The sequence below is a fragment of the Lissotriton helveticus genome, chromosome 3_1, assembly GCF_964261635.1.
Source record: "Lissotriton helveticus chromosome 3_1, aLisHel1.1, whole genome shotgun sequence".
NCBI classification, from domain to species: Eukaryota; Metazoa; Chordata; class Amphibia; order Caudata; family Salamandridae; genus Lissotriton; species Lissotriton helveticus.
In genome coordinates, this window is record NC_136061.1 from 33,511,807 (window position 1) to 33,535,194 (window position 23,388).

The 23,388-nt window shown below is 51.1% G+C and overlaps 1 protein-coding gene across 4 annotated transcripts in view; it reads right to left on the reverse strand.

The window, feature by feature from the left end:
- PTPRN (protein tyrosine phosphatase receptor type N) overlaps window positions 1-23,388 on the reverse strand; it is a 352,125-nt gene that overhangs the window by 58,205 nt on the left and 270,532 nt on the right. For 2 of the 4 annotated variants that reach the window (XM_078679171.1, XM_078679172.1), the window contains exons 16-18: window positions 17,684-17,820; window positions 14,746-14,823; window positions 2,615-2,734 (exon numbers count right to left, since the gene is read on the reverse strand). In XM_078679171.1, the coding sequence (XP_078535297.1) occupies window positions 2,615-2,734; window positions 14,746-14,823; window positions 17,684-17,820 (335 nt within the window). The remainder of the gene's footprint in view (window positions 1-2,614; window positions 2,735-14,745; window positions 14,824-17,683; window positions 17,821-23,388) is intronic. The other 2 variants (XM_078679173.1, XM_078679175.1) reach the window with 1 other exon arrangement.

Here is a 23,388-nt window from a genome sequence, read left to right on the forward strand (position 1 = left end):
TGGCGCAAGCCTTAGCCAACCAGAAATCCCCATTTCTAACAGTGAGGAACCCCTGCCGTGCATGCAAGAGGGGGGAAAGTGTCCTGGATCCACAGTGTATGTAGAGACAAGCGGCTAGATACCGAGGGAACGAAGCGCGATGAGAGGTTACAAGATCTGTAAACAGAGTTTCAAGATGTTACATTCACAGGGAGGGCAGTGTCACAAGGACCAACAGAAAGTGAAAACAAAGAACTAGAGGAAGTTACACAGATAGGGAAAACAGCACTGAGAATACATAGATACACAGAGAACACAAGGAGTACCACAGAGACAGCACGGGTCAACAAAGACTCAGATATTTATTTAAAAATGTTATAATATAGCCCACTGACGAGGGCTGCACCAGTTGTTAAAGGCCCTGAAGTCGAGGGAGAGGGCCTTTAGCAACCGGTATAGTCCGAGCCACAAGGGTTATAAGAATATTTCACCCACTAAGTGTAGAATGCTGTAAATTAAGGAATGTTGGCACTCTGGGCTTATAGCAGCCATTATCAGCCTGGAGACTTACTACTGCTCTGTGCCAGGTTTGCGTTATTTTTGTTACACAAACCTGTTGCAAAGCATTATATTGCGATTTACTATCCAACTCAAATCAAGGTTTACGCTGGGTAATTTAATAAAGTGAAGCCAAGTTGCACTATGTTCTGTTTCGCATTTTCTTTTCATTAAGGGGATGTTCAATTGGTGGTACCAGGCGTTTCCATGCAACCAACCTTGGTTGATGCACGTCCCTATCGACAAACGTTCTTAGAGAGGGATTTGCAGCAAAATCTTATGACAACTTGAGGGAGGCATAACAAGGAGAAATGTTTTCATGTGTCCTCGTTTAACCTACTTTGCCTACATGTTGCACTGTACAGCACACATACAAAGCAGGAAATGTGGTAAAGGGATGGTTTTGAACTGGAAGGGTCCACTCTCAGTACAAAAAGTATTCCTTACAGAATACACACATTGTTGAACTATTAAGCTCTTAGGGCGTGTGTGTTGGCACAAAGCGGCTTAAAGTGCACCCGCACAGGGAGAGAGGAAAATAGTGCTGCATCCCAGAAGATATGGTGCTGTTCTGGTCCCTTTCACACAGCACAGCAACTTTACTTTGTCCCCTACATTTCACATGGCCAATGGTTGAAACAGGGGTCCTCAGTAGCCCCCCTCTCCTTTTCTGTATACACTGAGGTATTTGACAGTGCTGACGGCTTAGCACTGAAACTGGGACACACTTTGGTGGGCGGTTTGCATTACACCTTGAAGCTTGAACAGTCTTCGCCAAGCCTACCAATGTTGTAACTCAAATGTTCTGTAACTAAGTGAGACCTGATGTGTGGAGTCCAGACCAGCTAAGTGTCCACAGACTGGTGAGGTTACTTGAGTCCGTTCCACGAATAAACTACACTACTATTTCTACTCAGTCTCCTGATTCACAGAACTTCCCAAAGACAATTAATACATTTGCATACGGATAGGAAGGGGAACAACCTGAAGATAAACCTATCCAAAGCCAGGACTTTGTCTTTTGGTTTTTCAAACTCTGCTTTCATGGGATTGGAAGTTATGACTGTGCTTAACTATCTCTCTTTCCGCATGAGAGGCCAGCCAGTACTGAGTAGTATAATCGTGCCCGGTATTTTAAGTATAATGTATATTTCTTTTATAGAAGAGGATTTATAAGAATCTATACAATACATTTTTACTAAACTATCTAACATCTTGGGGTCTGCAGCACCAAATAATGCACTGAGGTCTCGCAGTGCTATAGGGCATGTACCACCCTTATCCCTTCCTTAAAACCAATGATCCAGATTTTTAGGAGGCGGCTGTTCCACCATGGCCGAGCCTTTGTTTGTCGCAGTTTCCACTTGGTGTTGGGAAGTACTGGTTTCCACAAGGAATGTTGTTACGGTTTGTGACCTGGACAGTAGCTGGCGATGGCTGGTCCATGCTTACTGTAAGTTTTAGTCACTGTGAGACACACGCTTGCTGGATTGTGGTGAGACTTGTTCCTGGGCATGATGTAGCTCAGCCTCAACCTGTTGTTAGACTCTTGAGTCAATCCTTAGGGTGCTTTAGGTAAGGTAAGGTAAGTATACTTGTAAAGCGCACTGTTACTCCATCTCGGAGTGTCCTGGCGCTGTATACCGCTGGGGAACCCGTCCTGGCTTTCCCTGTGAGATGGTCCCTGCTGGGTATCTCCAAGGTGAAACCAGGCATCCCCGGCGTTGATGGGGCCGTTGTGGAGATTAAGCAAGCTATTGCCCAGAGTTGCAGAGTGGGACCCATGATTAGCGTAGGCACCTCGGCGAGAATTATCGAGTCCGCGAACATTGACCCAAGACCCTGCCGCGTCGGGAATTGAACCCTAGTCCCGGGCCAATCTCTGCTTCAGGGTCTGCCGCTTCTAACCAGGGAGCCACACTTCTCCAGGGGCTCTCTGAGGGACTGGGGCAGCCAGGGCCTGCTCTCTTGCTTCTGTTAATGGGGTAATGTTGATGGAAGGTGAGGCTGAGGATTAGTGAATGTGTCATGGCCATGGGTCCATGGTGACAGGGGACGTGAATCCTGCTTTACTTGCCTCGTATATGTGATAGAGAGAGGAGCCTTCATCTGGCCAGTATCGGTCACACTGCTTCACGCCATCTTCCACCAGCGGCGTGAGCATCACGATCACGGTGCAGCCGTTCTCCCAGACCATCTGAAAAGCAACACAAAAGGTTTGTTCACTTGGTGTTCTGAGAAGACAAGGTCACTGGGGCTACTGTATGGTCTACCTTACTACAAATGTTTCAGCTAAAAGCCATAACATACAAACGACGAAAGTGCAACCTAGCACAGAAAGATAAAACTATTACAGTATGCTAAAAATAAAAAGGATAAAAGTCTAGCACAACCATGTTAAAGTCTTGATAGAAACAGTGAAGCTTCTTCGGAAACAAATCAGTATAAAGCTAATACATAAAAGCATTTACTAATCAATTGTGTAAGAATCACCAGCCTGCCAGGCAGGTGCAGCAAATCACCTGTCAATTACTTCTTTCCTCAAGATATGCCGGACAGACCACACGTAGGAGGCAACAGTGCAGACCATAGATATATTGAAGGGGGATAGTGTAGCCCTTGACTCCCACGGCAAAGTGTCAAGAAGGGGGACAAACACCGCTAACACAAATAACTCAACATTACATATTTATCTTTTCATTTCATTTTAGCAACTTTTTCTTTGATCGTTGACAATGAGAAGTAAAACCTATATTTGCTCTATCGAACACAAGGTGCTCCAAAAATAAGGGGGCGACGGCGCAGTGAAAGTGACTATAAGTATAGAAAGTGCTACGTACAGAAATATATACCTGAGGCTGTTATGGATAATAGAGTGTAGAGAATGATGGCTTTGTGGTGGTCCTCAGGATTCTGAATATGATTCTATGTTGCGCCGGGCATCTGCAGGGTCTACAGGCCATGGGTGTCTGTTTCTGATTCTTGCGGTCGACGCACAGCCTGGCTGTCCTGGTTGGACCGTCTGGTGGCGGACGAGTGGTACTCAGGACTCTGAATTTGATTCTTTGTTGTGCCGGGAGAACCTGCAGGGCCTTCAGGCTCTAGCCACCTGTACCTGATCTCTGTGGGTGAGGCACTGCTTTCTGGCCCTGGTTGGCATTCCCCGACACTCCTGGATATATCCGGCAGCAGCCCTGTGTGCGCAGCAGTTCAACCGATGGAACTATAAGGCTCGGAGTAAATGTAAATTGATACTTGTATAGCGCACTACTCACCCACAAGGGTCTCAAGGCGCGTGTACGAATACCGCTGTGGAACCCATCCTGGTTTTCCCTGTGAGGTGTCCACTCCTGGGCACCCCCAAGGTGGAGGCCAGGCATCCTTAGCGTTGTGGGGGCCGTTGTGGAGATTAAGCAAGCTATCGCCCAGAGTTGCAGAGTGGGACTCCATGATTGGAATAGGCACCGAGGCGAGAATTATCAGGTCCGTGGAATTTTGGGCCCAAGACCCGCCGAGGCGGGGAATTGAACCCTGGTCCCTCGCTAGACCTCTGCAACAGGGTCTGCCGCTCTAACCATTGAGCCACACTTCTCCATGTCATCTTTGATATGAGGTGGTTTTCCTACAGTAGTACTATGGTCCTTCAGAGCACTCTATAGTACTTTGCGAACTTCATCCCAACATTGATTGACATCTGGAGATAATGACAGGCTGGAACTCAAGAGAACCCCTCCTGAAAGCAAAAAGTAATCTGTGTGTGCAAATTCAGCTTGCACAGACGGCGCTATAAGGCAAAGTTAAGTTTGAAAATCACAAAATATATGTGAGTTTACACTAACAAAGGAATACATACTAGAGACCCAGTATAAGTAATTCACATGCTACTGGTGTGGAGTGGGTCTTCCTGTATGGAAATGGCCTGGATAATTGACAACATCTACATAATGACTTTTTGTGAGTGTTCACAAATGTCTCCATGACCCAGTCCAACCGCGGACACAGCCTGAGACCTGCTCCTCTCAAGGGCCCAGGCGATAGAGCATTTGTGCATGCACAGTTATACACTATGTCGAATTATGCATAAGAGAGCGGGTTTCTCGTCAATGCAATAGATGATTAAAAAAAAAACGTGCCATACCACTTTAGGAAACCCACAATTTCAAAAAGTAGTGCTTAGAGAAATGTTTGTGACTTATAAAGAATTGTAAATCTGCATTCCAACTGGAGGGTAAACCTACAGATGCATATTTACTGCGGTCTCTGCTTCGAGGCGCAGGGACACGTCACACTGACTGCCTCCCCAATATTCTGTCGAGCCGGGTATGTCCTTGCGTGTCGGTCCTCATCACCAAGTCTGGGACTAATGCATCCACTGTAGGGACCTGTGTTCGACCTCATGGTCACAGGTTCTAATCCCGGTGGATCCACTGAGCCTTTCATCCATCTGAGGTCAATAAAATGAGTACCATTGAGTTGGGTAACAATATACATCTGTTATTCAGCACCTTGAGACCCTTGGGTGATAAGTGCGCTTTACAAATACACGTGTTATGTTATGTTATCACTGTCCCAAATGATGCAACCGTGAGGTGAACCGAAGAGGCTATAGGGCTGAGCCCGTAAGAACCCACCGGGATGTTGTGGTGTTTTATCAACGTAGTAAATACAAGGAACAGTAACCCTAGTGGACTCTATGAATGAAGTTGAGTGGTCTCCCAGCCTAATGTGTCTGCGTACCGAAAGGACCGGTTTTAGCGCTGGTGGTGCTCGGAGTGACAATCACTTTTGGCGCCCCCACGTCCGATGACCGCTTCCTCGGATTCTCTCCTTACCACCTGCAAAAGTGCCCCTCATCTCTCCTATCATGAGATATTGCGAAACACAGCGCCCTCCTGACGTTACAGCGCCCCCTCCACAGGTCAGCGCCCAGTGCGGCTGCATCAGTCGCACTGCCATAAAGCCAGCCCTGTTTACCGACACACCCGAAGAAGGCTGGGAGACCACATCCGAAGAAGGCTGGGAGACCACATCTGAAGAAGGCTGGGAGACCACAACCGAAGAAGGCTGGGAGACCACAACCGAAGAAGACTGGGAGACCACATCCGAAGAAGGCTGGGAGACCACATCCGAAGAAGGCTGGGAGACCACATCCGAAGAAGGCTGGGAGACCACATCCGAAGAAGGCTGGGAGACCACAACCGAAGAAGGCTGGCAGACCACAACCACACAAGGCTGGGAGACCACAACCACACAAGGCTGGGAGACCACAACCGAAGAAGACTGGGAGACCACAACCGAAGAAGACTGGGAGACCACATCCACACAAGGCTGGGAGACCACATCCGAAGAAGGCTGGGAGACCACAACCGAAGAAGGCTGGGAGACCACAACCGAAGAAGGCTGGGAGACCACATCCACACAAGGCTGGGAGACCACAACCACACAAGGCTTGGAGACCACAACCGAAGAAGGCTGGGAGACCACATCCGAAGAAGGCTGGGAGACCACATCCGAAGAAGGCTGGGAGACCACATCCGAAGAAGGCTGGGAGACCACAACCGAAGAAGACTGGGAGACCACAACCGAAGAAGACTGGGAGACCACATCCGAAGAAGGCTGGGAGACCACAACCGAAGAAGGCTGGGAGACCACAACCGAAGAAGACTGGGAGACCACATCCGAAGAAGGCTGGGAGACCACAACCGAAGAAGGCTGGGAGACCACAACCGAAGAAGGCTGGGAGACCACATCCACACAAGGCTGGGAGACCACATCCACACAAGGCTGGGAGACCACAACCGAAGAAGGCTGGGAGACCACATCCACACAAGGCTGGGAGACCACATCCACACAAGGCTGGGAGACCACATCCACACAAGGCTGGGAGACCACATCCACACAAGGCTGGGAGACCACATCCACACAAGGCTGGGAGACCACATCCACACAAGGCTGGGAGACCACATCCACACAAGGCTGGGAGACCACAACCGAAGAAGGCTGGGAGACCACATCCACACAAGGCTGGGAGACCACATCCACACAAGGCTGGGAGACCACATCCACACAAGGCTGGGAGACCACATCCACACAAGGCTGGGAGACCACATCCACACAAGGCTGGGAGACCACAACCGAAGAAGGCTGGGAGACCACAACCGAAGAAGGCTGGGAGACCACAACCGAAGAAGGCTGGGAGACCACATCCACACAAGGCTGGGAGACCACAACCACACATGGCTGGGAGACCACAACCGAAGAAGGCTGGGAGACCACATCCACACAAGGCTGGGAGACCACATCCGAAGAAGGCTGGGAGACCACATCCGAAGAAGGCTGGGAGACCACAACCGAAGAAGGCTGGGAGACCACATCCACACAAGGCTGGGAGACCACATCCGAAGAAGGCTGGGAGACCACAACCGAAGAAGGCTGGGAGACCACATCCGAAGAAGGCTGGGAGACCACAACCGAAGAAGGCTGGGAGACCACATCCGAAGAAGGCTGGGAGACCACATCCGAAGAAGGCTGGGAGACCACATCCGAAGAAGGCTGGGAGACCACATCCGAAGAAGGCTGGGAGACCACATCCGAAGAAGGCTGGGAGACCACACCCGAAGAAGGCTGGGAGACCACAACCGAAGAAGGCTGGGAGACCACATCCACACAAGGCTGGGAGACCACAACCGAAGAAGACTGGGAGACCACAACCGAAGAAGGCTGGGAGACCACAACCGAAGAAGGCTGGGAGACCACATCCACACAAGGCTGGGAGACCACATCCACACAAGGCTGGGAGACCACAACCGAAGAAGGCTGGGAGACCACATCCACACAAGGCTGGGAGACCACATCGGAAGAAGACTGGGAGACCACAACCGAAGAAGGCTGGGAGACCACAACCGAAGAAGGCTGGGAGACCACATCCACACAAGGCTGGGAGACCACATCCACACAAGGCTGGGAGACCACATCCGAAGAAGGCTGGGAGACCACATCCGAAGAAGGCTGGGAGACCACATCCACACAAGGCTGGGAGACCACATCCACACAAGGCTGGGAGACCACAACCGAAGAAGGCTGGGAGACCACATCCACACAAGGCTGGGAGACCACAACCGAAGAAGGCTGGGAGACCACATCCGAAGAAGGCTGGGAGACCACATCCACACAAGGCTGGGAGACCACATCCACACAAGGCTGGGAGACCACATCCACACAAGGCTGGGAGACCACATCCACACAAGGCTGGGAGACCACATCCACACAAGGCTGGGAGACCACAACCGAAGAAGGCTGGGAGACCACATCCACACAAGGCTGGGAGACCACATCCACACAAGGCTGGGAGACCACATCCACACAAGGCTGGGAGACCACATCCACACAAGGCTGGGAGACCACAACCGAAGAAGGCTGGGAGACCACATCCACACAAGGCTGGGAGACCACATCCGAAGAAGGCTGGGAGACCACATCCGAAGAAGGCTGGGAGACCACAACCGAAGAAGGCTGGGAGACCACATCCACACAAGGCTGGGAGACCACATCCGAAGAAGGCTGGGAGACCACAACCGAAGAAGGCTGGGAGACCACATCCGAAGAAGGCTGGGAGACCACAACCGAAGAAGGCTGGGAGACCACAACCGAAGAAGGCTGGGAGACCACATCCGAAGAAGGCTGGGAGACCACATCCGAAGAAGGCTGGGAGACCACATCCGAAGAAGGCTGGGAGACCACATCCGAAGAAGGCTGGGAGACCACATCCGAAGAAGGCTGGGAGACCACACCCAAAGAAGGCTGGGAGACCACAACCGAAGAAGGCTGGGAGACCACATCCGAAGAAGGCTGGGAGACCACAACCGAAGAAGACTGGGAGACCACAACCGAAGAAGGCTGGGAGACCACAACCGAAGAAGGCTGGGAGACCACATCCACACAAGGCTGGGAGACCACATCCACACAAGGCTGGGAGACCACAACCGAAGAAGGCTGGGAGACCACATCCACACAAGGCTGGGAGACCACATCGGAAGAAGACTGGGAGACCACAACCGAAGAAGGCTGGGAGACCACAACCGAAGAAGGCTGGGAGACCACATCGGAAGAAGGCTGGGAGACCACATCCACACAAGGCTGGGAGACCACATCCACACAAGGCTGGGAGACCACATCCACACAAGGCTGGGAGACCACAACCGAAGAAGGCTGGGAGACCACATCCGAAGAAGGCTGGGAGACCACATCCACACAAGGCTGGGAGACCACATCCACACAAGGCTGGGAGACCACATCCGAAGAAGGCTGGGAGACCACAACCGAAGAAGGCTGGGAGACCACATCCACACAAGGCTGGGAGACCACAACCGAAGAAGGCTGGGAGACCACAACCGAAGAAGGCTGGGAGACCACAACCGAAGAAGGCTGGGAGACCACATCCGAAGAAGGCTGGGAGACCACAACCGAAGAAGGCTGGGAGACCACATCCACACAAGGCTGGGAGACCACATCCGAAGAAGGCTGGGAGACCACAACCGAAGAAGGCTGGGAGACCACATCGGAAGAAGGCTGGGAGACCACATCCGAAGAAGGCTGGGAGACCACAACCGAAGAAGGCTGGGAGACCACAACCGAAGAAGGCTGGGAGACCACATCCACACAAGGCTGGGAGACCACATCCACACAAGGCTGGGAGACCACATCCACACAAGGCTGGGAGACCACATCCACACAAGGCTGGGAGACCACATCCACACAAGGCTGGGAGACCACATCCGAAGAAGGCTGGGAGACCACATCCGAAGAAGGCTGGGAGACCACAACCGAAGAAGGCTGGGAGACCACAACCGAAGAAGGCTGGGAGACCACAACCGAAGAAGGCTGGGAGACCACAACCGAAGAAGGCTGGGAGACCACAACCGAAGAAGGCTGGGAGACCACAACCACACAAGGCTGGGAGACCACATCCGAAGAAGGCTGGGAGACCACATCCACACAAGGCTGGGAGACCACATCCACACAAGGCTGGGAGACCACATCCACACAAGGCTGGGAGACCACATCCACACAAGGCTGGGAGACCACATCCACACAAGGCTGGGAGACCACATCCACACAAGGCTGGGAGACCACAACCGAAGAAGGCTGAGAGACCACAACCGAAGAAGGCTGGGAGACCACAACCGAAGAAGGCTGGGAGACCACATCCACACAAGGCTGGGAGACCACAACCGAAGAAGGCTGGGAGACCACAACCGAAGAAGGCTGGGAGACCACATCCACACAAGGCTGGGAGACCACAACCGAAGAAGACTGGAAGACCACATCCGAAGAAGACTGGGAGACCACAACCGAAGAAGGCTGGGAGACCACATCCACACAAGGCTGGGAGACCACAACCACACAAGGCTGGGAGACCACATCCGAAGAAGGCTGGGAGACCACAACCGAAGAAGACTGGGAGACCACAACCACACAAGGCTGGGAGACCACATCCGAAGAAGGCTGGGAGACCACATCCGAAGAAGGCTGGGAGACCACATCCACACAAGGCTGGGAGACCACATCCACACAAGGCTGGGAGACCACATCCGAAGAAGACTGGGAGACCACAACCGAAGAAGACTGGGAGACCACATCCGAAGAAGGCTGGGAGACCACATCCACACAAGGCTGGGAGACCACAACCGAAGAAGGCTGGGAGACCACATCCGAAGAAGGCTGGGAGACCACATCCGAAGAAGGCTGGGAGACCACAACCGAAGAAGACTGGGAGACCACATCCACACAAGGCTGGGAGACCACAACCGAAGAAGACTGGGAGACCACAACCGAAGAAGACTGGGAGACCACAACCGAAGAAGACTGGGAGACCACATCCGAAGAAGGCTGGGAGACCACAACCGAAGAAGGCTGGGAGACCACATCCACACAAGGCTGGGAGACCACAACCGAAGAAGACTGGGAGACCACATCCGAAGAAGGCTGGGAGACCACAACCGAAGAAGACTGGGAGACCACATCCACACAAGGCTGGGAGACCACATCCACACAACCTCAGGGCTGCAGCCAGGACAGCGTCCACCGAGTAAGTACAGGTTGTAAGAATGGGAAGAGAGAAAGGAGGCCAGAACAGGCCCAAGATTGTGAAGGGAGCAGCGGGGAGGGAGACGCAGATACACCTGGAAGACCAGAGCCCCGGACCCATCACAGACAAGTGACCAAGACATGAGGCCTCGGAGCCCAAGAGCCGCGGGCGAGGGAAGGGACTTCCAGCCCCAGTCCTCCATCATGGGCATGATACTCAGAAATACTTGAATATCTCTGCCTACACATGGGAGCCCAAAGCACACTTTATATCAGAAATGTGTAATTTTGTAAAGTAAATATCAAGAAAACAATATGCCTTTAGACATGCAGCATTGTTTTATAATGATACATTCTGCCATTAATTGGTCAAAGTGGCAGGGGCCTGTGTTTCTGCTGATATGAATCCTATAGAGTGGTTCATCATAGTAAGGTTTGATCAAATCCTCATCCTTTCTCTCTTGGGACCACCACTGTGGAGTTTGACTTAAATAGGATTATTTCATTATTCGCTCCCCGCCTTAATCTGTATTTCTCAGTGGAGAACTCTTTTCATACCCGGATGAAAAGTGGCTCTTTAGGGTCACCTCTATGCCTCTGAGAACCTGCATGAAGGAAGCAGCCCTTTAATAACTTTAAAACCACTGGACAGGGTCAGCCCCTGGACACAAGCTATAGGCAGGTGACGCGTCCTCGTTCGAGGTTTGTTGTTGGATAATCCACAGGTCTCTTCCGGGTGAATCCAGGGAACTAACCAATAGCTGAGCCTTAAGAGCAGCCACCTGGAGGTCAGTTCACACCTTTGCAATGATCACTGTCTAGATTTGGACCTCAGTACACACCGTCCAATAGCCCAACACCCTCAGCACATTTTGAGCATTCATTTATCACTTGCCATCTGTGACTTCTGGTCGCCCTCCTCCTGGCTCGGATATTCGATTCTAATCTTCATGAGCATCACGATGTGGAATTAGGTTTGCTCACGTGTAGTCCTGGTCATTCCTCGTTGGCCCTCTCTCTGAACTCACAAACAGCCGCCCCACCCCCGCTTTAAACCGGAAGCACATATAGAAAGCAGTGACTTGCATCCTTACTCGGTGTACTGTCCTACAATGAGCTGTCCTGACACTGCTCATGATTGTGGGGCAGCAGTGAGCCTGGAGTCTCAGCCCCACAATTCCATCTCTTGTTTTTCATCCAAAGGGTCTTTCGAGAGAGCAGGAGACATTATTTCAATTGTATCAAAATATGAAATCGCTGCCTCTAGTTAGGCTTCTTTACTCTTTATAATGTCTTGCATAATGAGAAATGTCTTAAATTAAATGTGTTGTGGGTGTTGAAGAGAGGCAGAGAGAGTCCTAGGAGGCTGGCGTTCGACAGAGCAGCCACACAGAGGAAAGAACTGTGGAGAGACAGAGGGTCTCACAAAGGGTCTCCCCATGAGTGAGTGGATTGTCTCACGCGCTGACCATCGCAGGTCACAGGAGCAGGAAAGAACTACTGAAAGAAAAGACTTTCTGAAATGGACCCAGTAAGGGTGAGACGAGAGAACTTCACAACCGTGGCAGACCACACCCTGGATAACCAGCCATGAACAGTAACCGGCCACTAAAACCAACCTATGCATGAGGTTCGGCACCGGCAAATAATGCAGAGAATATGCAACAAGATTTATTTGAACCCAGATAAAAGACAGGAGACCGCGGAATCCGCATGGCGGTCAAACAAATCTATCCCATTAAATGAAATATCCCTGCAGGCATCCCGAATATGATCCGGGAAGCGACTGTCGCGCAGCCAAGCATGGCGGCGTAAAGCCACAGCGCGGGCCAGGACCCATCCCATAGAGTCAATGGCTTCCAGACAGGTCCTAACGGAAAATTGCGCCATGCTTCGGCCTTGCAGAAGAAGGCGGAGCAATTCCGTCCATGGCCCTTCTGGAATAGAAGGGAGAAGGTGGGCAACTGAGTCCCAAAGAGCAGAGGATGCGTGGGCGAACACACAGGCTGTATTCAAGGCCCGGACACCTGCGCTAGCAGAGGTGAGAAGCCAGCGGCCACAATCATCCAGCCACCGAGATTCCCTGGTGGGAGGTGACAATGGTAAAGATGGTGAAGACTCCAAATTAAAAGCTGCCTAAACAACCAGGCCCTGAGCAGTTGGGTGAAGAGACAAACAGAGAGGATGACCCGGAGCAAGGTGGTGCCTACGAGCAATTGCGCGCTCAGCAGGGTCACCAGAAGCTGGACTTGACCAAGTGCCACAGAGGACGTCAAGGAGCGAATCCCCGAAGGTCAGCAAAGGTTCAACTTCAATAGGCTCCAAATGGAGCAGATCCAATAAAGGATCAGAAAGCAGAGGCACCATTGGGGGCTCAAAGCCAAGCACAGCAGCCGTCCCATGAATAGCGTGTGCAAAGGCAGCACTAGACTCATTTGTCATCCCTGTGCGAGACAACAAACTGTCAGTAGGAGATTGTTGAAGGCTAACCCTACCACTGCACATGAGGAGTGGAGGATCCGGAGACTGACCTGAAGGCCAGGCAACACAGGGTACTTGCACCCTGGCCCCTACATCAGGTGAGTCCAGACAAGCATCAGGTTCCGTATGAGGAGGAGTAAATGGAAGCAACGGCGTCGACGGAGGAGTCAGGGGGAGCAAGCACCAAAGGAGGCGGACTCAACACCGGTCCCGACGTTGACCAACGTCGTATCGGCGTGGGCGACCTCCACAGAGGACTCGACCTGGATGCCGACCGACGCCGATCCCACAGCAAGAGATGCTGGAGCCGGAGTCGAGCGTGGGATAGTACCCAGCGTCGACCCGGGCATCGCCGGTGCCGCCTCTGATGTCGGCTGGGCCCTGGCTTGGTGGGGTCGCGTCGGCTCTGGAATTGGTGTCAACACACACAGCCTGTGCCGGTGAAACTTCCACCAATAAAGACCCAGCATGAGTGGCAACGACCTCTTTGGGGCCCGAAGGCGCACCAGGGAGAGGGGTCGACTCGAAACAAGGCTGTAGCGCCTTACAATAGGCCTCCATTTGGGCACGCGTTGCCCCAACACCCGGAAAGGGTGGATAAGGAGGGTGAGGCTGCCGTGCACCTGTACCCAGCTCAGTGCGAGAGGAATGGGCGACAGTGGCACGGGCAGTGGAAGAAGAACTCCGTAAGCGACGCCTGTGCTTACGCTTACCTGTTGTCGCACAGCGGTTGCGGAAGCGACCTCGGGAACTAGCCAGATTCCGAGAAGAGGAGCGGAGCCGGGCCGGACATACATGCGGCCAGCAATTTCATGCGCCACCCTCTCAAGGACTTTGGCTTCATCCGCAAACAGGCGTCACAGTACTTAGAGTCATGGTGCATGACGAGACACCACATACAAATGAGGTGCAGGTCAGTGCCAGACATCTGACGCTCACAGGCCTTAAAGCCGGAAGGCATAGCACACTGTTCCACCCGACACTGAGGTTTCGAGAAGGCCCAAAAACCAGGCCACGGAACTGCTGGTTTTCCAGGATCCGCGCTTGAATGCGGAAAAGAAGAAAACTGACGTTGGCGCACCAGGGGGGCATATATGGCTCCACAGACGTCATGTCCGTGGATGATGTCAGGGCGTAGCCGGGCGGCGATGCCCCCCGGCGCGCAGAGGTGCTACTGCGGAAAGTTTTACAGATCCAGTCTGACGCCTGGGGACATTCTAAGTTAAGGAATCTGCGGCTAGATCAGATTCATCACTCATATCTCAGCTTTAAATATGTTTCGGAAATTTAACCATTTTTCTTCAAACATCAGCTTATATTTTCTGAAAACACACACATTTTTTACTTGAATTCACACTTTTCAAATGTAGGGGATATATACTAATTTAACCAAGCCCAAGCTTCTACTGTGGTAGGCGGAGCTTCACATAGGGGAGCGTCTTACAGGCAGCTGGAGAGCTACTGATACCTTGAGAGCCTCTCGTTGGAGAAGCCTGACCTAGACCATAAGGCGTCTGAGCCAAGGATGAGAGAGGGAGGAAAGAAACTCAGGAGAGATGGAAAGATTTACAGGTAGAGCAAAACAGCAATTTTTGAATCCATGTCTTTATAGTAAGAAAAAATACATAATCGTGGTCTCACCTGCCAGAAATCTGCAATGGTGTGGGACAGAGGGCCCTGAGTCGCGATGTATGCTGGCATCCGAGGGTCGTGCTCTATCTGAAGGAGACGAGAAACACAAACAAAGGGTCAGTTCTCAGCCTGTAAATCCATCGCAGGCCAAAGAGAGCAGCGGTGATTGACAGCTTCAGCATCTGCAAGTGAGGCTCAACACAGCACAGCAGCACACGTGTCTCTGTGGACACACAGTGGATGTAGGGGGACTTCAAGAGTACAAGATGCACATATATGTACACCACCACAAACACACATGCTCATACAAAACACACCACATACCACACAGGGAATGCAGCCATCCATCTGCCCTCACACAGGCAGGTCAGCTGCCCTCACACAGGCAGGCCTTCGCAGTATGGACTGAATGGAGCAGACCGCCTCTAGGATCATTGACTGCACATCTCAAGAACATCTCAAGATTTACACCAGGGGAGGAGGAGCTACGATAGCAACCAAGATGGCCGCGTGAGTTCCCGGCTCCGTCTCCTGCCAGTAGATCCTGTCAGATATCCTTAATTTGCGCCCTGCCTTCTTGTGTCTGAACTGGTCTGCATCGAAATGGTGCAATCCTGAGATTTCTGCCATTCCGGTGGAAAAAGATATGTCGTGTGGCACTTTGCGGCCTACATCAGCTTGAAAGCCGGGGTCTCGAGTACTGGCCCAGCCGGGCTGAAGTTGAACAACATCGGCCGTGGTTGTGTGACAGGGTCCGGTCAGTTGAGGTGGCAAGTTTTCTTTTGACCCGCTACAGACGGCGATTGGTGTGCTTGGTATACGTTGAAAGAGGGGTGACAACACATCATTGCAGCAGCGGACCGGGGTTCCTGGCCCGGTGGCCCGGTTTTGGGAGCGGCCGGTGATCGCCGGGTGGGGTTCTCCGCCTGCGGTAGCTGCGTCCGGACTATCATTGTCGCCAACGGAGTGTCCCCCTCTGCAGTCTTCCGTTCCGCATCCACTTGTTTTCCCCTCCGAGGGACCGGGCTCTCCGGAGCCGACACTATGATTGAGACCGAATGCAGTGTTGTGGAAGGAACCGGTAGTGTTCCGTCACTACTAACTGTGTTGGCGGCCATAGGGTAATTCCATGAGTGTATTGATGCACACCTACGCACAATGATAACTTGCTTGACTGGAATTGAGCGGACCGGACCCTGTTCCACTGCGGGAAACGGAACTACTCGAGATGCCCTTGATGGCCACTTCGACGGGGGATCCAGACCCTGTGCTGTGGGAGGTGTCGAAGCCTTTGAACGGTGTTGTGTGTGAACGGAGAGAACACGAAGTGGTGACTGGATCGTGTGGCCTACGACTACTGCTGATTGTGGATGGACTACCTGCTGCTCCCCTTCCATAAACCAACGCTGGGAACTGTTGTCGGCCTGGGCCTGCGTTACTCCCCGGTGTGTCTAGGCCACTAAGATGGCGGCCGCAACAACGCTGTGCATCCGTGAGGGTTAGGGGAGTCTCGGACCCTGGTGGAGCTATCGGCACTCTCCACCCTGTGCTACATCCTGGTTTTGACTCTGTTCCGATCTTTTTATGTTTTGACTATCCTGCTGAAGCGGCTATTCGTCCGGAAGGGGTTCGGGTGTCTGCTTGAAGGGGACAAGGTTGAGATTGAGAGACTGAGTTTCACATCGAGTCTCGCTGGACACGGGGTTTGCGATGGTACTATCTATGGAAGGCAGGGCGGTATTTGAAGTTTCCCCTGTTACGCTACGAATTTACAGCTTACTACGTTTTTGATTTACTTTACGGCATTCTTGGTTCGGGCGGGGGGAGGGGGCCGGGGATATGATGGACGATGCCCTCCTCCGTTTCTTCCTTCTTTTAGGGCTAGTTAGCTGGGGCGAGAGGCACGCTGCTAGTGGGTTGGGCTGTAGCCATCTTCAGGGGTGCAGGGTGGGGGATGTTTTTTTTTTGTTTTGTCTTTATTTGTTTCTATGGCCTTCTCTTCTTTCCTTTCTTTCTTCTACGAGATGTGGGTGGATTATCCTGAGCTGCTCTGTTTCTCATATTCGGGTGTCATGTGTTCTGGCTATAATCCTGATTTTGCGGGTGGACGGGCCCTGAAGGTTTCAGCCTAGCCGGGTTGTGGATTGTTATGTCCTTACTCCTGCTACGTATTTGCTAGTGTTGACGCCTCAGTCATCGTTTAATTGATATGTACCCCTTTAGTCTATTTGCCTGTTTACCTCCGCAATGTGCTCTGTTGTACGGTACCCGATGTATGTGCTCACTCTCTTCTTTTTCTTCAAATAATATAAATATATATATAAAAAAAAAAGATTAACACCAGGACCTGAGGTGCAGACGATCAGAGATGGGACTTCGGGCACAGGGTACGAAGAGGAGACGTGAGTACTTGAGGTTAGGAGATCCTCAGATTATTCAGCCAGTCTAGTGATCCTGTGGTCTGAGGGAACCCTGTGTCTATCGACAACAGATGACTTCCTTCATAGTTACATCCGATGCCAACCTGTCTCAACCTGGAGGTGACCAAGGCCTCCGATTGTGATGTGATGGGGGTGTCCTGGCACAAATCCACCTACATTTCTGGCCTGTAGTGACATAACCTGCAAATATAACATCCTGTGTGTAAGTTTACCCTGGTGATTATAAACAAGTTGATATTTTGTACTCAGTATTGTCACAGGTTGGTATTTGTGTGGATGGGATTTTGACAAACTCTCTGCGCGGTGCATGTGATGGGTGTGTGCATGTGACGCGTGCATGCATGTGATGGGTGCGTGCATGTGAGGACAACTATCTATGAATGATCTTTGCAAGGGCTGTTATCCCTCAATGGATCCTTTCACACTGATGCATCCAAGCACGCTCTCTGAGAAGGACATGTTACAGACGGCACAGGATCCGGGCTCTGCTCCCTGCATTCACTCACAGGCCTCTGGAGCCTGCCCTCCTGGGAGGTCTTCTTCAGTCCTGGTCTGGGTAAACCACTTACGATGGGGCTGGCATTGATGAAGTCACTCCGGGAAGGGCTGACGTCGGCTCTCAGCTTGATCCTGGTGTGATCGTCTGAAACAGAACACGGAGTGCGGGTTATACACATACAGATGGACACAGCAGCATATTAATACTCTGCCTGGCTGACTGATTCATCCTCTTGTGCTCAGGTCCTGCTAGTTAGTGAACCTACAGCATGTCAGTCTGGGAGGAGTTATGCAACCGAAGGCCACCCAGCCCCTTCCAATGGCGCATAGTGTCAGTGCTGCACACCCAATGGGCCGGAAGGCGTGACGTATGGATGACTGGCTGTGACTGGTAAGGAACATTGTACTTACCTGTAACCAACTGTCTGCAGCTTGTAGTGTTGTAGATCACAAGCTGTGTGCTATCCTGCCATCCTGAGTTGGGTTTGGAATAGAACAGGTTCTTTGCGTTAAAAAAGTAACTTTCAGTTATGAGAATGACTTGTGATGAAATCCGCGAGACTCACAATGCATCAGCATTGCATATTTCACCCTAGATTCATATATTTCCACCCCATCAACATAGGTGTGTCTGCTTGCGCTTAAGTAAAATATAAAAGCAATCCTTTCAAATACACAGCCGCGCTGCTGTAGAGTCACTGGAGTCTATAGCAGAATCCAAGGAATCCCTCATCGATGTGTTGTCCAAGTTTGTTCCCGCTGCCCCCGCTGCTTGCCTCTTGCCATGTTTCAGTTGCAATGGTGTCCTCATTTGATACTGTGATGATCCTCCCTAAACTGTGTGTGTGGGTGCCGCGCCATCCATCAAACCTCCCTCCATACTTCCGACCATCCGGTTCTAACCAGTTTGTGGCTTCCTTGGGATCTTCAAACAAATAATTCGGCATCTGGATCATTTTGAATCAACCTGACAATATAGGATAAGCCCATGTCCCTGTGCTCATGCTCATCTGCCAGGAAGAGAGAGCAATGGTTCTAGGCTGTCAGCAAGTAATCTGGGAAAACCGAGACCTCCCAATCTGCAGTAGTGGCCTGCCTGCCTTCCATGCATTCCTCAGTATGATCTCTCTAGTTCAGAATTCGCACTTCCGCTTCCTTATGTGGTCCCAAATTCAGCCAGCATTTCTGAATCAATGAGACCATAACAGAGCCCACAAGGCCTCAAGAACGCCTTTCTCACACATGTTATTTCTCCATGAGCGGCTCTCTGAGTCCTCTGCCCTGTTTTCTAAGGGGTTGCACTCTTTCCGTTAGCTCCATCATTTGTGTTTGCAGCATGGCAGCATTTGACTGCAGTGTTTTAAGGATGATTTTGTTCTTTGTAAAAAAGTCGGCTTTCATCTTTTATTGTTTGCAAAAGAGGCCATAATCTATTGCTCCTTAGTCGATCTTACATTCTAGGGCAGCACAACCTGGGGATTGCCGTGCGTTTGATGTCTACCCCAGTTCCACACAGTTTGTGAATACCACATGACAATCAATCGCAGAAAACTCCCACCAGTCATCAAATTTCCACCAATTCACTGCTCTTGTTATTTTGACCCTCCGTGTGTCAAGGGTGGGTGTTCCTCTTGAATACTCCTTCCTGTCTATTTGGAGACAGGGACAGCCGGCTTCCGGTCAGGGGCGCTCTGAGCTCATGTCCATCGCTTGCTCTCCACTACTATCTAACCTGAGGCCTCAAGTCAAGGCTACTTCACCATCAATGACAGCTGAACCATTTGCTTTTTTTCACCAGAGCTCTGGCAGTGCCGCTATGCAGCAAATGTATCACTTACAGTTGATCACACACCTATGTCAGTCCTCCCAAGCCACAAACAATTCTAGGGCCTCATTCAGACTCCAGATGGGGGCGCGGTACACTTACCATGACAGCCCTTGCCAGAGCAGCAAGGCCTGGACCAATATCAGCCTTCTGCGACTGGGTCAAACACCACATTGCCAGGACCCCACATGAGTGACAGCGCTGTGTCACCTCTAGTCGCTCCAGATTTGGCTAAGAACTCTCACTCTGCTGGGTGCTTTCAGTCCAAGGTAGCATGGCCTGGGCAGTCCAAGAGCCAATCCCAGACCACGACTGCCAATTTGGGTGCACTTGGTACCGCACTCTTTGCAGTGAAAGGCTGGTCCCTGACAGATTGATTTTGGAATGCACAGCACTGGGTGATTTCTGCTAGCCCATGGGCGTGGAATTATTAATGGACAATTAGTATTATTTAGCAAACTGGGGAAGAAAGTTTTTTAGCTCAGCAACACATGTCAAACACTGTTTAGTTGTTCAGCCCCCGCCAAGGACCCTTCTACCCAATCCTCCCCATCCAAGACCCCCCCCACACCCCTCACTCCCCCCTTTCTCTCACAGAGAAAATCATAGGTCCAGGTTTTGACATTAATGTCATATTTCTCATCGGCAACTTGGGACGGATACAATATTGTACTCAACATTCATGCCTCTCTCCCCAGGGGGGTCAAAGCTTGTGTTGAGACACACTCTATTGTAAGCAGAAGATTACCAGGTCGTTCGCGAAGCCTTTCCAGACTCTGACCATGAGCAGACTCTGAAGAAGTCATTCTGCAATGTTCTTTACTTCTCTTTATCCCTCAAAGTCCCTCTACACATCTGCAGGCAAATTGTATATTCCTGTGCTCTTTGACTGACTATCAGGAAGACTCTGAAGTATACAAAAAAGATATCGATGGAAGACTTGAATTAATCTCAGCCACTGGTAATTACTCAGGCCGCATCCCAGTTCATCGTTATTTTGCCACCTCGGAGGACCTGGCCTGGCAGTTTGAGCTGGACCGCTCCTATTGGAACAGGATTAAGACTGATTTGCATATGGCGGGTCTAATCCAAGGGGGAATGTTGGGCAAAAAAATGGAATGACTGAGATGTGGCACGAGTAATTGCCAATGACTGAGATTACATCCCTTTTTAGTTTATTTCACTGTGACGGCCTGAGGCACCGGGTATGCCTGGATGAGGGTCCCGTGCTCACTGCGCCACTGGAGTCAAGCCGCACTTGGCTGAAGAACCCCAATTAGGGTGAAACTGGTCTGGGGTGCTTGTGTGCTGCTTTACGGAAGACCTGACTAGGCAGTTCAGCCTCGACTGCTGCTATTGGAGCAGGACCAAGACGGATTAGAGTCCAGGTCAGGCAAATCTGAGGGGGTTGGTGGGTGAAATAACACATGGACTGGGATGCGGCCCGACTAAATACCAGTGGCTCAGATTCATTCAAGCATTCTATCCTCCAGTTTATTATTTACTTCATTACTGAGAAGACTCCGCATCCACATGAGGTGCATATCCTTGTGAGGTGGATGTCAGAGAGACGAACTTTCAAGAGATCAACCTGCTGATTTGGGCATCGAGCGATAAACCTGTGTCGCTCGATGGAACGGCATGAAGATACGATCATATCCACTACCTGATCCAGCAGCTGAAACGTGGCCAAGTGTCCCAGCTCAATCTCCATGCATGAAGGGATAGGCTCTGGAGAAGTGGATGGAGAGCTTGCCCCTCTGACTGAGGAGGAGGTCCACCCTCAAAGGAAGACAAAGCAGGAGACACAAGGAGAGGTGCAGAAGGTCTGTGCACCACACCCTTCTCTGTCAATCCAGGACAACTAGGATGACTTGGGCCGGTCTCGGTGGATCTTTCTCAGAACCGTGAGGAATCAAGGGTACAGGAGGAAATGAGTAGCAGAGAGAAAAAGCCCCACTTCAACCAAAACACGTCCCTAAGGCTCCTTGCATTGGATGCTAGAGGGTACAGAACTGTAGGCAATGGAAATTGGAGCGAGTGGAAGAGATCGACGCCGGGAACGCCCCATAGATTAAAGATGCTCTTCACAGCTTCCGGGTGGAGACAACACTTGTGGTTGGCAATATAATGCTTGCTCAGGCCATTAGTTCTGGTGTTCAGTGAGCCCAACACATGATTCAACAGTAGCCACAATCTGTGGCTGTGCTCCCATGACAGGCTTCTTGGCAGAGAGGCTGGGACCCCACTCTCCTGTGTTTGTTGACATACCACATTACCGTTGTTTTTTCTATTAAGATCTGAACTGACTTACAATGAAGGGCTGGGATAAACATCTTGGATACAATGCAAATTGCCTTCAGCTCGAGCAGATTTATGTGAAGACTCTGCTCCTCTGGAGACCAAAGACTGTCAAGGGCGTCGGATCTCCAGTTCCTACAGATGAGCGCCCGCACCGGAGTGGATGCCTCTGTCTCGGGCATGGTTACGGCTAGATAGGGCTTGAAGGACATCCCTCTGCAAAGGTTCTCCTCCACAGCCTACCTGGCAAACTGTGCTGCAGTGTCCTTGGAAACCACAAGGAGTCCGCAAGCTCACCCCTGTGCTGGAACCACTGCCCATCACTGGAGAGCCCTCAAGAAGCCAGCAAATCTAGCAGGTGAAGGACTTACAGGGCTGCATCTCGGTCTCTACCTGGAACCGGTAAGCAGTGCATGAATGTGTCGCGCTCTCTGCTGTGGTGGAAAGACTCCATCCAAAGTGGCATCCAGGACTGCCCTATGGACAGGAGCTGAGGGGTCTTCAGGTGATATCTGGGTTCATTGACAGAAATACCAAAGTTGTTACAGCAAGGATGTTGTCAACTGCAGATGTGACTGCATCACATCCAGAGCCCTGGCCTTTAGAACCAGTCGCCCAAGTACAAAAACGCTGGAATCTCTGACCTCCTCCACTACAACTGCCATTTACGAGGCTGGGTCAGCAGCAAAAAGTAAGGCCAGGTAAAACCTGCTCTTAGGCTGGCGATACAAGGATAAAATATTCATTTCTCGTTGTATTTTGCTCTTTCTATATGTGCTGCATTCTGCAGCACACATAGAAACAGCCAATCGCCTTTCAATATTGTTTACGGGCAGGAAGGTGTCCCTTCCTGCACATAAACACCTTTGCAACATGGCGCAAGGGTGCCTGCGCTGGCGCTAAGCAGCTTTTTTAGCGCCGGCACTAGGAGAAACACATGGGTGCGCGTGCGCTGTATTTTTGTAGATAAGGAGAATCCCAGCATTTACAAATTGTCAGAGCACGGCGTTACAAATGTTGCCTAACACTGCACTCCGACATTTTATTGTAAATATCCCCCTTTGCCACCAGACCTACCTTTCAATATACAGCCAGAACACAACCAGAGAAGTCAAATATTAGACCTAGACAAGCCGAAGACGGCAGATGGAGAGCAAAAAATAACCTTTGTGAAGACTTGTGGTACTAATGCCATACCAAATGGAGGACGACAATTGGTAGTTAAATTCCCTATGCATCACAAGTATTTCCTGTGGGATTTTAGGATTGGTATTTGTAACTATGTGCCTTGTAAGTCAAGTGACACCATCCAGGTTCCGAGATCAAGCGTCAAGAGACCCTGTGCCAGGGATAGCATCTTCAACTTCTTGTTGTGGAGAAAGAGGTTCAAGACCCTGAGGTCAAGGGTCTGCTATGCTTCTGTAGAAAAAGGAAGTGTTGGAAATAGCATCCTTGACCAATGTCCTGCTCTGGCACCACCTCAACGGCTCCTTTCTGAAACAAAGGTGCCACTTTTTGATGCATAAAGTGGTTCTGCAAAAGGACTGACTCGGGAGAGGAATCCGAGGAGGACACTGGTGATAGGGT